The following is a 16,717-nucleotide window of genomic DNA, read 5'->3' as shown; positions in this document are numbered from 1 at the left end:
TTTTATTGGATGATATGTCGGCCAATGATGCGGCATCGCGTCATCGGTTGCTATTCTTATCTTGCTTTTCTGCCCTTTTTTTTCTGTTGGCCGCACGCTGTTGCGTCATCTGTTGCCAACTAGGCTCATCCTATTAGCTTTTCGGAAGTAGACATGCGCAGTAGGCTGTTTACCTTCCAGCTATGCGCGGAGTGATGTAATGCTATCCCCTCACGTTACATGCCGGTGTTTGTGTCTCGTGCGCATGGTGCGCTGCACGATAGACACACACTCTGCCCAGCTGTCAGTGGTTGAATGGATCATTTCCCCTCTGATCCACCCACTAATTTTTATATTTTTATATATATATATATATATATATATATATATATATATATATATATATATATATATATATATATATATATATATATATATATATATATATATAGCGTGCGGTTGTCATTGAAGCCACACCTCTGAAGACATCCATTAGGAAGAAACATGTCAGGCAGGTTGACATCCGTACGCTGAATGCTGCAGCCGATTGTCCTTTCTTTGATGCATGCTGTTTTGAACTTCAACTGTAAGTTACCATATTCAAGTTTTTTATATATCATTACGGGCTTCATTATGGGTCCTTCATTTCTCTTCCCGGGTATTTGATGACTACATGCTGGAAAGTCACATTTCTGATGTGATTATTGGGAGGTGTATATACGAAGGAAGTTACACGGAAGTTGTTGTCTGACGAGGGGTTCCAGTGGGCTGGATTTGCTGGATGCCATTGAGATTTATCCATTCATGCCTAATCCTCATTACCTTCTGGTAAGCAGACTACATTACCACGTGGTGACGAGTGTCTCTTCTACATCTACACTGTATCTGGTGATTTGACTCCTCCCACTCTTCAGACTTCTTTGAACTGTTTTTTAGCGCCGCAATATATTTTTTATGTGACCTTTTGTTTGATATCAACGAACTTTGCTGGCTGCTTGCTTTTTATAGTTCAGCGCAAATTTTTCCTTGCTTTTGCCATAGAGTATGTTCCCCTCTGTTTTTGGTCCCAGAGGCTTCAGGGGGTTTCGGACCAGTTTTTGACCTCAAAGTCCTGAATTCTTACATGAAGGTTCCACCATTCAAAATGGAGTAATTGGAAATGATCATTTTGGTTGTGGAGTCAGGAGACTGGATGGCTTCCATCGATCTGGCGAATGCGTATCTTCATGTTTCCATAGACACATCTCACCATCACTTTCTCAGGTTTTCCATAGAAGGCTCTCATTTTCAAATTTAATGCCTCCCATTCGGTCTCTGCACGACTCCGAGAACGTTTTCAAAGCTACTGTCTGCTGTTGTCGCGAGTCTCAGGGTCAAGGGAGTGCAAATATTCCATTATCTAGACGACATGCTACTTCTGGGTCCGTCACATGAGCTCCTTCTAGTTCATGTGAATTTCACTTGCAAAACACTAACTCGTTTCGGTTGGTTGATCAACTTTCGGAAGAGCCAGATGCATCCAACCCAAATGTTGGAGTATTTAGGAGTACAATTCGACACGGATCGGGGTCGTGTTTCTCTTCCTCAGAGGAAGGCCCAGGAGATCCAGTCTCCGACAGCAGTGATGGCCAGGCCTTCTATGATGGTGAAGGAATGCATGCAGTATCTGGGGGTTCTATCAGCCACAGTTACAGTAGTCCTGCGGGTCAGGTGGCGCAGAAGGAGGTTTCAATGCAACTTTCTTCTTCAGTGGGATCGTCACTCCTTGTTCCAGAAAATCTATCTGCCAGTTCCGATAATCAGGTCCCTGGTTTGGTGGTCAGTAGCTCGCAAGCTTTCCCGCAGAGTTCAGTTGAAAGCCTTAGAACCAATAGTGGTGACGACCAATGCCAGTCTGGCAGGCTGCAGGGCACACTGTCTGGGACAGCAGGTTCAAGGCCAATGGAACCCTTGTGGGGCAAAGAGTTCAAATTTCCTGGAATTGGATGCTGTCAGACGAACTCTCTTAGCATTCCAACCTATGTTGTGAGGTCGAGCTGTCAAGATTCTTTTGGTCAACAAAACTACGGTGGCCTATGTGTCTCATCAAGGGGGCACAAGAAGTCGCCCTCTCCTTCAGGTGGCATGTCAATCTTCCTATGCGCAGAGAAGAATCTCGGCTCTCTTACAGCATCTTATCTCCCAGGGCCTGGGAATGTTTTAACAGATCGCTTGAATCGAGGCTTTGGGGATCACAACGAATGGGGCCTCAACCCCAAGTACCTACGCAAGATCTTCAGGGTCTGGGGGATGCCTTCGATAGATCTTATGGCATTGGAGAATTGTCAACTGCCTGCTTCTTCTCCTGGACCTGGCATTGGGTCAGGGTGCTCTGTCCAGGTCTTGGAACTTCCCCTTGGTGTATGTGTTCCCGCCGCTTCCATTGGCTCTCAAAATCCGCTAAAGATTCAGCGAGAAAGGGTCACAGCAATAGTAGTCCTACCTTACTGGCTCAGGGAGCCGTGGTTCCCTCTGGCTTGGAGGATAAAGTTTGGCTCACCAATCCCACTGCCTCCTTGTCAAAATCTCCTTCTGCAGAGTGGGGTCTGACACCCGTACTGCAGGAGGATGAAGTTAATGACTTGGAAGTGAGAGGGGGCCTTTAACTGGCTTGGGTCTCTCGGGCGGTGTAGTGGAGACATTATTACAGGCTCGTAAGAGGTCCACGAATGTAACCTATCACCGGATCTGGAATACTACAGAAAGGTGTTGGGAGCTTGGATCTCCTTCAGTATCTAACATTTTGGAGTTTCTGCAGAGTGGTCTCTAAGGGTTAGCTGATGATACCCTGAAGGGTCAAATCCCCATCTTGTTGGCTATGTCGTGTACAAGATATGCTCTACATCCGTTGATCTGATTTTAGGGGCAGCCATAGAAATCAGACCTCCATTGAAATCGTTTTTTTCCAAAAGAGGACTTAACACTAGTCTTGGGAACATTGCTGGTTCCTCCGTTTGATCAAGCTTTCTCTTGTTCATTATTTCCTTTAACAGTTTTTTGTTTTTGTTTTTTACTAGACGTTGTCTCGGCCAGAAGAGTCTCAGAGTTGTGCGCCTTCTCATCTAAAGAACCATATTGTTTGGTGCTCCCAGACAAGATAGTCCTTAGGCCGACACCGAGCTTTCTACTTAAGGTGGCCACATAATTTAGTATGAACTGGGAGGTCATTCTCTCTGGCGGATACAGCTGATGATGAGTGGAGTAGGTTAGACCTGGTCGCTGCGGTTTCAACCTACCTGAAACGGACTAAAAGCTTTTGAAAACAAGATCAGCTGTAGGTTTTCCCAATGGGGCCTAAAAAGGGTATGCCAGCAACATCCAGAGTTGTGTCTTCCTGGTTTGTCAAGACCATATATATTGCATACAAAACGCTGGGCCTTCCTCCTCCTTCAGAGATCAAAACACATTCGACGAGGGGTATGGCAGCATCCTGGGCAGCATATGCCAAGGTCGCCCCTGAGGTATTTTGCAGAGCAGCAAGCTGGAGCGCGCCCAACACCTTTTATTATTACATTAGGCATTACAGGCTTAATTTGGCTTGTCCGCCTGAGGAAACATTTGGCTCTACGGTTATTACGGCGGCTGTTGCCCATTAAAAATTTGAGTAGCATTGCATTGAGGGTTTGGCTTATTTTTTAGTCTTCCCTCCCTTCTTAATATTGCTCGACACATCCCATAGTAGGCTGACATGGGGAGGTCCAGAAATAAGGAAAATTGTTATCCATACATACCGTAATTTTCCTTTCCTGGAATCTCCCCATGTCAGCCGGGGATTCCCACCCAGTTTATCCGTCCCAAGGCGGGGTTTTTTTTTTTTTTTAACACTGGTGTGGGCAGACAGCCGCCCTTTATGGGCTAAGAAAGAGGTGATCCTGGAGGGGTCAGAGGGGGCAGAGCTGACCCATAGTAGGCTGACATGGGGAGGATCCAGGAAAGGAAAATTATGGTAAATATGGTTAACTATTTTCCTTATTCTTAGGTACAGAGTCATAGTGGGCCCCACGGTCTTTCCTAAAGTACTTAACCACACCCAATGTCTTCATATCCACAGCATAGGGACTAACTGACTTTTTATCTTGAAGTACTTAAAAACAGACCAAAAGGGAATACATTAGAGATGTTAGTAATTAGGGTTTACATATGCTTTAAAAGAAATCCCATTATATATTACTAAATAGATTAATGCAAGACTGGATGCTGTATGGCTACAGGTGGCCAAACATAGTTAATTTTTTTTTCTTCAGCCAGCTGACTGAATGAAAAAAATTAACCAACTTTCCCATCCACACATTTGATGTGGATGCTGGAATCTTCCCTGCCCTGTTTTAATCTGACAGCGGGACTCCCCCGCCATCTAAATACACAGAATCAGCACTGCAGCCGATTTTCTGCATGTGTAGATCAAAGCAACATTTTCCAACAAGTCTGTTCATGAGAAATTAACCGTTACAGCGACTTCTCATGAATGAAAATGGGCATAGATGGATAAGAATTTGGCTAGTTCAGAAGTAATCAGCTGAATTTCGATCCATCTATAGCCAGCTTTTGTTTTCTCATTTTCCATGTTTTCTTTTTTTACATATAGAGACTAAAACTACAAACACACCTGGCTTAAGTCCTGCAGTCAGCTTTACATCCTTGATGACTGTCTCCTCTTGAGATTGTATTGTTATCATCAGGCAGTAAATTTCATTATTTAGTGCAGGCGGCTCATGGCGTAACAGGACAGACAACTTAGGTGTTCTAGAAATAATCCTAGAAGCAAAAAAAATAAATAAAAAAAAACAAAAAACAAAAACAGATGGTCAGATACTGTTAGATGCAACAATAAATTGTAGAACAGATATATGCTTCACTTAAGTTTTCCTCACATGGTGCTGGCTTGGATCGTGATACTATCCCAATGTACTTCAGTTTCTGGTAGTTTTGGTCTTCGCTTAAAAGAGCGCGACGCCTGCACTGCCTCTTGAGCCGAGGCTGCATCTCCTCCACCCCCTCGCCAGTTTAGAATCACACAACGACCTGTTTCACTCCCCAGGATTAGATCCACTGATGTAATCTGACAAAACATCAAGATATTAACATCTCAACAACAATAAGATATCAAATATTCATGAGATGGTTTAGGAATAACTCCAGGCAGAGAAATCAATGAATGGATTACTAATGCTACCCAGAAAACACATGAGAATAATAAAGTCAGAAAGTCTACTTTGTTTACCTCAGAGTTTTAAGTAATATGCTGCAGCTTTGATTTGGCACAATTGTGGGAAATTGACTTTTTTGCGTCAAGCATCAAAAGAATCACAAACTTAGAGTAGTCCATGTCTCTTTGAACTTGGGCTTCAACCGCCACGCAGTTAAATCCAGAGACCGAGAAGCAAAATGGCAAATTGGGGGTAGGGACAGCAGATCTGCCCACATGGGTCACCAAAATGTCCTCCATCTCGATCCTGCAGTGCAGGTTAGGAAAAGGTTTTAGGGGAGGAAAAGCACAGATCATGGTGAATTGATCCCACCAGAACATCCACTGCTTTTGTTATTGGATTCTAGTACTTGATCCCAACTGATCCAGTTTGCTTTTGAACCTGGAGGCCAGGAGGTCCACATCCAGGGTCCCCCTCTTGTGATCCCCAGGTGAAAAGATCACTCTCCTAGGCCCAGACATTGTCGTCTGAGGAAGCCTGCCTCTAATTGGTTACACCTGGAGTGTACACAGATGACAAGGCAGAAATGTAAAGTTTTGCCCAGGACAGATTGAAGTTTAAGGTTTCATATGACTCCCTGCGACAGGAGCAGCCACAATGAGAAGTTTTCTCAAAGCTGTATGGTGGGAAAAAGAGCAGAGTGCATGGGCAACATTACACCCAACAGATGATGTCAGCATTACGCACTACAGCATTAATTCCTTCCATGACAAAGCCAGTGGGAAATGGGGCATAATAGCACCAAAGGGCCAATGAAAATGAGCGAGATCCTGGTGCTCAGCCTGACTGGCCTACTCACTAGGTAAGTCTTCGGAGACAAGGCCAGAGGCAATATAACTTGCTCTGTAACTGTAAAGCCCTGCAATGTGCAGTCCAGCAGAGCCTGAATGGTACAGTCTAGAAGGCACAAGCACGACTACGACCATACCAATAGCTGTAATACAGAGCAGAGTCTCGACTGAAGAAAATGTGAAGGAGAAAAAATTGCCAGAAAAATTACTGGTTAAAAAGGGATTGTAATTTTTTTTTTTTTTTTTACATATTATACTTACCTGCTTTGTGCAACGATTTTGAACAGAGAGCCCCCATAGCAAGCCACTTTCTACCTGGATTGAGACGGGGCTCATGTACGTATAAGGGGGGACTGCACACAGAAGGTTTTCTTTTTACCTTAATGCAGAGAATGCATTAATGAAAAACCTTCTACCTTCAACAGATATTTTAATCCTTACAACAGCAAAGCGGAATAAAGGATGTCTATCCTCCTAGTACACTGGGACCTAGGTTTGCTGGTAGCAGAAGGGATTATACCCTAGGCTTGCCTACAATTTTTTTGTTCAAATATGTTTTTATTATGTAAACAAGAGTACAAGTTTGAAGGAGTCTGACAATAAAGTGAGGAATAATATATAGCTTATATCAGATGTCCATTATAGGAAACCAAAGAATACTTACATATGATACAGGCTCCTTACTGGAAAGTATATAATTCAATAAAGAGAATAGAAGAAAAAGAATATCGCACAAGACCAATCCTGGGTTAGGTGTACTCTCTAAAAACTGTGATAGGAATAGAGGAAGAGAAAGAAAATAAAACACAACAAATAAACAGAATAGAGAGAACCATCAAAATCAGAAAAGAAGAGCGGTAAAGAAAAGGTCAAGGGAACAGAAATAGAAATTAGAAGGCAAGACTTCAGGACTGACCATGACACCAAGTCGAGAACACGACTGTATGAAAAGAAAAGAAAAAACAACAATAGAAGGTGCTGTAAAGCTAGGGAAGAAACGAAACTGGTAGTTAAAAAAAAATGAAGAACCAAAGGTCTAAGCCAAGGGCATCCATTACTTCCTGTAGTTTAGGAGAACTCTTAAAAAGTATCCAGGGAAGTTTGAATTTATCGTAAGTGTTTCTAACATCCGCCACCAATTCTTTCATATGCAAATCATTATTAAGAGTCTCCAGCCAATCCAGAAAGAAGGGGACAGTGCTAGATTTCCAATACATGATGTCTTACTGCAAAGACAAAAAAATAGTAGCAAAGAACTTTTGGCTTGCATTAGTGATTGAGGCAGTAAAGTGAGAAGAGTAATTTCCGAGGTATTGGGGACTGATTCTTGAGAAAAATAGGATTTTTAATACAGCTTACCAGTAAAATCCTTTTCTTGGAGTACATCACGGGACACAGAGCAGCCATAGTAATTACTATGTGGGTTATATGCCACCTATGGGTGAATGGATACTGGCACACCCAAAGACAGGAAGTCCCCCTCTATATAACCCCTCCCATACAGGAAATACCTTCGTTTTGTAGCGAAGCAAGGTATATCCCAGCAAGAGGGGAGGGACCTCTGTGTCCTGTGATGTACTCCAAGAAAAGGATTTTACAGGTAAGCTGCATTAAAAATCCTATTTTCTTTATCGTACATCATGGGACACAGAGCAGCCATAGTAATTACTATGTGGGATGTCCCAAAGCAATGCCCTTGAGGGGAGGGAGACACATATCGAAGCAGCCCGCCATCAGACGTAAGGACCTATACTGCTGCCTGCAAAGAACGATCTAGCTTCATTTCTACTCTACAATTGTTGGCGGCTAAAGAAGTCTGCCTGCCAATTCTCCACCCCCGAAATGAAGACTGCTGACAGGAAAGGCACATGCTTCTCTGCCCATGTCAGAATATGGTCCACCTCCCTTTGGGCTGCCTGACTCCTGGTACCCCCTTGGTGGTTGATGTAAGCCACAGCTGTGGCACTGTCAGATTGTATCCTGACAGGACAACCCTGCAACCTGAAAGTCCATGATACTAGAGCCAGACGCGCTGCCCAAATCTCTAGAATGTTGATGGGCAAGGCTTCTTCAGTCTCTGATCACCTCCCCTGGACAGTGGCCTCCTCCAGAACCGATCCCCAGCCCAAGAGGCTGGCATCCATTGTTACTATCTGCCAAGTTACCGGCATGAAGGATTTCCCCTTCTGCAAATTTCTGGTTATCAACTACTAATTGAGACTCTGGTGTACTTTTAGGGACAGATACAGTGGGTAGTCCAGGGCTTGGACCCTTTTGTTCAAAGCAGATAGAATACTGTTTTGCAACGGTCTCTAATGAAATTAGGCATAGCCCTAACCTCTTCTGAGGCAAAAAGACCTTTTCTTGGACTGTGTCTAGGACCAGACCCAAGTATTCTAGGCTCCTTACTGGCCGTAAGGCTGATTTCTGATCTCTAGGTTGAGAATCCAAACCAGATGGCTCCAAATATCTGACTGTGCTGGACACACTGCAGTCTAGCCATGAAACCGACTGATCTATAAGCAGCAGGTCGTATAGGTATGCCATTACTGATATACCCTGGACCCTTAATCTTGCTAATTCTGGGGCCAAAATTTTTGTGAACACCCGGGGGGCAGTGGCTAACCCAAAGCTGTTCGCTGTTCTACCTCGAATCTGAGAAATTTCTGGTGAGCAGGGTAGATTGGCACATGCAGATGTGCATCTTTGATGTCTATCGATGCTAGAAATTATCCTCCTCTCAGAGAGGACACGACTGACCGGATTGAATCCATGCGAAAAGAGCAGATGGTTAGGAATTGATTTCGATCTTTGAGATCTAAAATGGGTCTGACATTTCCATTCGGTTTTGACACCATGAAGAGATTTGAATAAAACCCCATACCCTGCTCCTCTGTTGGAACCTCTGTAAATCACACCTTGTGATGCTAACCGGACCAGTGCCTGGAACAAAGACCTTATTTTTAATGGGTCTCTGGGAACATTCGATCTTAGAAACCGAAATGGTGGAAACTCCCAAAACTCTAGCTTGTAGCCTACAGATACTGTGGAGATGACCTCCTGGATCTCTTCCTGCCAAGCTCCTGAAAACTGCAGAAGCCTTCCCCCCCCACTTGAGCGAGTGGGGGCGCCCCTTCATAAGGAGGCCTTAGGACTCTGCTTTGTATGCTTCTGCCCTTGTGCTTGACCTTGAAGCTTACCTCTTGAACCCCACGGCGGAGGCCATCGAAACTGCCTGGAGGCTGCAGCACCTAGTGCTGGGGAAGAAGAACGTTTAAATGAAGGATGCTTACTCCCTCTTTTAACTGGTAAAAGGGCACTCTTACCACCTGAAATGTTTTGGATATACTTATCCAAGTCATCTCCGAACAACAGTTCCCCATGAAAAGGAAAACTTGGCAACAGCTTTTTGCAACCCAGCTGACCAATGCTTCAACCAGAGAATTCTGCGCATATGCACAGATAAGAAAGCAAAGCGTGACACCTATTGAATAGAATCTTTAAGGGCATCCACCGCAAAACATAAGGACATTGGCAGCTCCGCTAACTCGCGGGCTTCTTCCCCCTGATTCCCTACTCACTTTTAATGACCTGCTTGAGCTGGTCTTTTAAGGAAACCCCTATCGCTGCTACTGCAGGCCGTACTGCTGACCCAGCTATAGAAAAAAATCTTTAAATAAAGATTCCAGCTTCTTGTCAGCTGGATCTTTGAAAACCTCAACATTGTCTACTGGACAAGTTAGGCTCCTATTTACAGAGGAAATAGCAACATCCACTGCTGTCAAACTCAACTTTTAAAGTGAATTTTTCCTCCATTAGATAAAGAAGAGAAAATCTCACAGGAGGGAGAAAATGCCTATCTGGGTGATCCCAGTCTGCATATATCAGTTGCCCCAGCAGTGGGTGTAAAGGGAAAGCATGCAACCCTGTGAAGGCCTCAAAAGAACCCAAGGAAGAACAGGGGGCCTCATCCACTTTATATTCAATTTATATGCCGAACGGACCAATTCCGTAAGGGATTGGACCATCGGCTTTTGGGATTGCGAGGCTGAGAAGGGCTTCTCTGAGACTGAGTCCTCAGAAGAGGAGTCATCTGCCTGTCCCTCTTCAGAGTTACCCAATGGCACCTCAATGTTATCTGCCCATTCCTGTTCCGAAACTGGAAGGTCAGGAGGGGGAGAAGGGGACCTTTCGCGTTTTTTCCCAGACTGGGAGACAGACGCGATCATGTTGGCTATTTTTCCCTCCAACCCAGCTAATGCTGAAGCCAAATCGTCCCTGATGACATATGCAGAAGCTGAAATGTTGGATGTAGCCACTATGCCTGATAGCCTCAATGGCTCAGACTGGCCAGTTGCACCTGGCTTTTCAGGAGAGGATAGTACTGCGGAAGCATGACCAAGATCCTCAGATCCCGACAGCGGCGCTCTTGCTCTCCTCCCTGCTGTATTCCCACCTTTCTTTCGGGAAAGACCTAGTCCTAAGCACAAAATGCAGTGGTACTCACAATATGCATCCACTGCTGAGCTGTAGTCCAGCAAAAAAATGCCACTATCACTGCTCAGCCTAATGGCCTGTAAAAATGCCCTTAAATGCCTGTATCAACACCTATACAGCGCTTACATGCCCCAGTATACTCTGTGTCCCTTTGTCAGCCACCAGACTCATCACAGAGTCACAAACTTTATGGCCTGTGCCGTGCAACGTGCGCGCTCTCTCTCCACATGCATGCCGGCTGCCTAAGCCACACCCCCTATTTCCTGTGGCAGCCTATTTCCAGCAGACCTTCGCGCGTGGAACGAGGAGGTCTCGTCTATCGGGATAGCTCGGGGGGCTGAGTACTGTGGGGAGATGCCAGCCGCCTCGATCCCCCCTGTCGGGACCAGCCTCTGGGGGAGGGCTGCGTGCCTGTGGGTAGAAGGCGGGAGGTCCCAGGGAACTGACAACCAGGATGAGGGGTAATACTGTCTCTAAAGGAGCGCTGTACACAGAAAAAAAACAAGCATGACAAGCAGCTATGATACAATACACCCTCTAGTGATGAAAAACAGGCAAGGCATTTGCTACTCAGAAGAAATCCTTTGAAGTGAACCAAATGTGTTCCTTTCCCAGGTTTTTTTCTTCGTTGTGTTTTTTTTTTTTTAACTTACCATTCCCGCCGCAGGGTTTGCTGGAAAACACACAGCCAGACCCAATCTTAACCCATCACGGCGAGCTTTGTCATAAAAGACTGTCAGAGCCTGGGTCCCCCTTAATGTGGAATATTCTCTTCTTCCCATGAGGCTTGAGTACCATCCATTTTTGGCTAACAGCTTTTTTGAATGGATCCGAATGAAGTCCATGATTTCTAATAGAACTGTCCAGACTTAGCAAGTATGCTCCAAGAGCACATGTAATCCGTGACCATCACCTTGAAGACACTGGCGAAAAAACGGAGGTACTTCCTGTATGGGAGGGGTTATATAGAGGGGCACTTCCTGTCTTTGGGTGTGCCAGTGTCCATTCACCTATAGGTGGCGTATAACCCACATAGAAATTACTATGGCTGCTCTGTGTTCCGTGATGAACGATAAAGAAATCTATTATATAAAAAGGTTAAGACAGACTGCGAGAGCTTATAAAGAGGAGGTCAACTCCACCAAATACGAAGAAAGGTGCTGGGTGAGGCATAGCTACGCCATCATGTCTTTGAGTGAAGAGGATATATCGCGCGTAATCTAGGAGGAGTACGGTACCAACAGGAATGTAATTTGCTGTTACGCTCCTGAGTGGCTCAAGACTGACAATTTAGGCATATTATGAAAATTCGCCCCCATTCAGCATCAGAAATAAGGTGACCCAACTTTGCCGTCCATTTGGCTGTATATGGGGGGAGACCAGAAGATAAATGTAGAGCAATTAAACAGTACAGTGTAGAAATAGTTTGCTGAGGTGGCAAAGAGGGGGTACAGACTGCTCAAATGATATAATAGGTTGGTGTAGGACACTTTTAGGTGAGGCGGAGCAGTAGTAGCTTTGTAATTGGAAATAAGAAAACCAGGAGACCTTTGGAATTCTCGTGGAGTGCCTGTAGTCAGTGGGCTAGGTAGGGACGAAAGGGACAGAGACTGTACATCATGATGCAAATTGCGAATAACATTATGGACTAGCGGGAGCCACAAATTTGGAAGTCTAATATTACGGAAGGGGGGGTCCATTATGTGGCTCTAGGGTGAAGAAGAGAGGCATCCACTTGCAACTGAACCCACCGTTTATAGCACTGCTGGTGAAACCAGTATAAAAGCACGAGAAAAAAAGTGCAGATTTGTTAAAAAAAAAAAAAAAACTCATCTAGTAAGCCTGCACTTCCAAAATCATTTTTTGCTACATAAAATCCTCATTCTAAGTTGGTGAGGTTTGGACATCTTCCATATAATTTGTAAGATAAGGCCATGTAGCTGAGTAAAAAAGGACTTCGATTGGTAGAGTTTGAAATAAGTAAAAAAATGTTTTTTAAAGTGTTACTAAACCTAAAAACATTTTTTACCTTAATACTTTGTTTGCATTAAGATAAAATAGTAGTCAATTTCCCTGTGCCCCTCTTCCCCTGTGTAAAGGGGAAGAGAGGAGAGAATAGATCAGCGCTGTGCAGGGCTGCATCTATTCTCCCCTTACTTTCTGTTCACACAGCATTCAAGAAGCAGCAGGAGGCATTAGCTCTTGCTGCTGTCAATCAAATGCAGTAAAGAGGAAGTTGGGGGCAGGCCCAAGTCCCGCTGTGTAAGTCTATGGAGTGCGGCTCCATAGACACGTAGGTTGGAAGCGTGCAGACCACGCTTCTCAGCATAACAAGAGGCTGCCTATGGTGGACGTAAGAAGAGGAGGAGGAGCCAAGATCGCCACCGGGACCCCAGAAGAGGAAGATTGGGGCCACTCTGTGCAATACCACTGCACAGAGCAGTTAAGTATAACAACATTTTTTTTTTATTAAAATAACAAAGAAAAGGATATGACTTTAATAACACTAAGTATATCGTCTACAATTTTTTTGTTAGTGTTGTTCAATCCACCTGTAGGCCCCAGTATAATGACTTCAATATACAAGAAATAAATGTTTATGCCAGATTTGGGCATACAAATTTTTTGTCCATTTTTAGTGAAAAGAAAATGATGGAAATATGGCGAAATGGAGAAAGACTGCCCATGTTAGAAAACCAAATCCATAGTTCCTATACATAAATGTATGAATTTTAATCTTTTAGTAAATAATATGTGTGTTGATGATATTATATTAGATATGATATTAGATGATATTATTAGATTCTATTATATTACTACATTAGATGTTAGTAATACGGATATGAGTGAAAATGCCCTTCGCGCTACTCTGAGTAGATAGAAATTGTGCCTTATGACAGAAATGCATGATAAGAATGTGTAAAACCAGCAGCAAAACCTAAAAGTGTTCACAATACACAAAAATTAAAAAGAAATAATAAAGTGATCTCGCGTGGTCATATAAAATCACCAAAAACGCTATATGTATCAAACAGTTCCTGAACGTGCAAATGCATAAAATGCAAAAAATAAAAACAAAATAGATAAAGTGCACAATATGAAGTGCACACTATAAGGGCACGATAAATGATATACCAGAATAAAGTGCAAAGTGGAATATCTCCAAGAGGATGTGTACCTTATATAGGTCACTCCAACCGTTTGGGTGAGCAAGAACAGAGTAAAATACAAAAAAAAATAAATGGGGGCAATAAGTAATAGTCCTTCCAGGAGAACAAAGTTCATAAAGGTGGATGTATATAAGGTGGCTAAGTGCAGGAATGGTAAAAAGGAAAGTTCATGAGCAACTCCACAGGTGGTCTCCTGGTGACAGTGGTCTCACAGAACTCTCACCTCATACATATGAAGAGATCAGCATCAACAGATATCACCAGGTAAGTCGGTCTTTCTACAGCATACAGATAGAACCCAGTCAGATTCTCATACATTAACTATGGCTCTAGCAGCTTCTCTTCAATCTCTATTTTTCTCCATGTATCTGTCCTAGTACAACCCCTGGCAAAAATTATGGAATCACCAGTCCCTGAGGATGTTCCTTCAGTTGTTTATTGTTGTAGAAAAAAAGCAGATCACAGACATGGCCAAAAACTAAAGGCATTTCAAATGGCAACTTTCTGGCTTTAAGAAACACTAAAAGAAATCAAGAAAAATAATTGTGGTGGCCAGTAAAAGTTAGATTTATAGAACAAGCACAGGGAATAAATTATGAAATCACTCAATTCTGAGGAAAAAATTATGGAATCACCCAGTAAATTTTCATTACAAACACTAACACCTGCATCAGAATAAATCTGCTTGTTAGTATGTAGGTAAAGAGGGTAAATCATCACGCAGTGTTGCACAAGATTTTGGTTGTTCACAGTCGGCTGGGTCTAAAACATGGACCAAATACAAACAACATGGGAAGGTGGTTAAAGGCAAGTATACTGGTAGACCAAGGAAGACATCAAAGCGTCAAGACAGAAATCTTAAAGCAATATGCCTTGAAAACAGAAAATGTACAAGAAAACAAATGAGGAACAAATGGGAGGAAACTGGAGTCAACATCTGTGACCGAACTGTAAGAAACCGCCTAAAGGAAATGGGATTTACATACAGAAAAGCTAAAAGAAAGCCATCTCTAACACCTAAACACAAAAAAACAAGGTTACAATGAGCTAAGGAAAGGCAATCGTGGACTGTGGATGATTGGATGAAAGTCCTATTCAGTGATGAATCTCGAATCTGCATTGGGCAAGGTGATGATGCTGGAACTTTTGTTTGGTGCCGTTCCAATGAGATTTATGCAGACGACTGTCTGAAGAAAACATGCAAATTTCCACAGTCAATTATGATATGGGGCTGCATGTCAGGTAAAGGCACTGGGGAGATGGCTGTCATTAAATATTCAATAAATGCACAGGCTTACATTGAAATTTTGGACACTTTTCTTATCCCATCTATTGAAAGGATGTTTGGGGATGATGAAATCATTTATCAAGATGATAATGCATCTTGCCATAGAGCAAAAACTGTGAAAAAATTCCTTGAAGAAAGACACATAAGGTCAATGTCATGGCCTGCAAACAGTCCAAATCTCAATCCAATTGAAAATCTGTGGTGGAAGTTAAAGAAAATGGTCCATGACAAGGCTCCGACCTGCAAAGATGATTTGGCAACAGCAATCAGAGAAGGCTGGAGCCAGATTGATGAAGAGTACTGTTTATCACTCATTAAGTCAATGCCTCAGAGACTGCAAGCAGTTATAAAAGCCAGAGGTGGTGCAACAAAGTACTAGTGATGTGTTGGAGTGTTATTTTGTTTGTTTTTCATGATTCCATAATTTTTTCCTCAGAGTTGAGTGATTCCGTAATTTATTCCCTGTGCTTGTTCTATAAATCTAACTGTTACTGGCCACCACAATTATTTTTCTTGACTTCTTTTAGTGTTTCTTAAAGCCAGAAAGTTGCCATTTAAAATGCCTTTAGTTTTTGGCCATGTCTGTGATCTGCTTTTTTTCTACAACAATAAACAACTGAAGGAACATCCTCAGGGACTGGTGATTCCATAATTTTTGCCAGGGGTTGTATACTCCGGTGTGATGTAGATAATGCAGTTATAGAGAGAAGAGAAAAATGCCTCCAATAGTGTAATATGTTTGGATAAACTAAGGATTCATTTATTAAAGTGCTATAAAATGGACTCTTACAATAAAAACAATAAAGATAGGCAAATAAACAGAAAGATCTGCGTTCACAGCGCCTTCTCACGTTACTTCCGGTACACGTCTGCTTGCGGCCACTCCCTACGTCACGTCACTTCATCTGGGGACCCTGTTTATTTGCCTATCTTTATTGTTTTTAATGTAAGAGTCCGTTTTACAGCACTTTAATAAATGAATCCTTAGTTTATCCAAACATGCTACACTATTGGAGGCATTTTTCTCTTCTCTCTCTAACTGCATTATCTACATCACACAGGAGTATACTGGGACAGCTACATGGAGATATTCCACTTTGCACTTTATTCTGGTATATCATTTATCGTGCACTTACAGTGTGCACTTTATCTATTTCGTTTTTATTTTTTGCATTTTATGCATTTGCACGTTCAGGAACTGTTTGATACATATAGTGTTTTTGGTGATTTTACATGACCGCGCGAGATCACTTTATTAGTAATTAGTAATACGGGTATATAGAAGTGGTCACTTAGATCTATACAACTCCTACAAACATACAGTTCAGAGACTCTCTGTGTGGTTTACGTCAATGAATATTGGAGTATTGTCACTGACCTCTATTTTTTTTCCAACATCTTCAGTTTTGGCCACAAATTTAAATGTGAATTTTCTTGTCTTTCCTGGCACCAGACACATTGTCCCCTGTGCTGACTGCTCCAGAATATCGCTTGATTGGTACTGCTCTTCCACCACACAGAACTGGTTATATTCCTGTTATGATTTAACATCAGAAATATACATATACACATAATTAACATATTAAATACAAAAATACATATTCAACATATTTTTAAGTCCAGCAAAGTTTGTAGTCAGGCAGGCTGGGTCCTTACCCGACAGTCAAGAGTCATTTTGTGCTTTTGTGTAGTGATGAGTGAACCAGTTTGAATACCAGCCAAGTCAGCAAATGAAAATAATTCTAT

General features: G+C 42.7%; 1 protein-coding gene across 1 annotated transcript in view; it reads right to left on the bottom strand.

The window, feature by feature from the left end:
* Nucleotides 1–16,717, bottom strand: part of TRAPPC11 (trafficking protein particle complex subunit 11) — a 102,798-nt gene that overhangs the window by 34,470 nt on the left and 51,611 nt on the right. Inside the window, exons 19-21 of the mRNA XM_073607031.1 lie at nt 16,350–16,505; nt 4,890–5,077; nt 4,625–4,773 (exon numbers count right to left, since the gene is read on the bottom strand). Coding sequence (XP_073463132.1) covers nt 4,625–4,773; nt 4,890–5,077; nt 16,350–16,505 — 493 coding nt within the window. The remainder of the gene's footprint in view (nt 1–4,624; nt 4,774–4,889; nt 5,078–16,349; nt 16,506–16,717) is intronic.

This window comes from Aquarana catesbeiana, linkage group LG01, assembly GCF_042186555.1.
Source record: "Aquarana catesbeiana isolate 2022-GZ linkage group LG01, ASM4218655v1, whole genome shotgun sequence".
Taxonomy (NCBI): domain Eukaryota; kingdom Metazoa; phylum Chordata; class Amphibia; order Anura; family Ranidae; genus Aquarana; species Aquarana catesbeiana.
The sequence above is the reverse complement of the archived record's forward strand: the minus strand, read 5'-3'. Positions and strand labels throughout refer to the sequence as shown.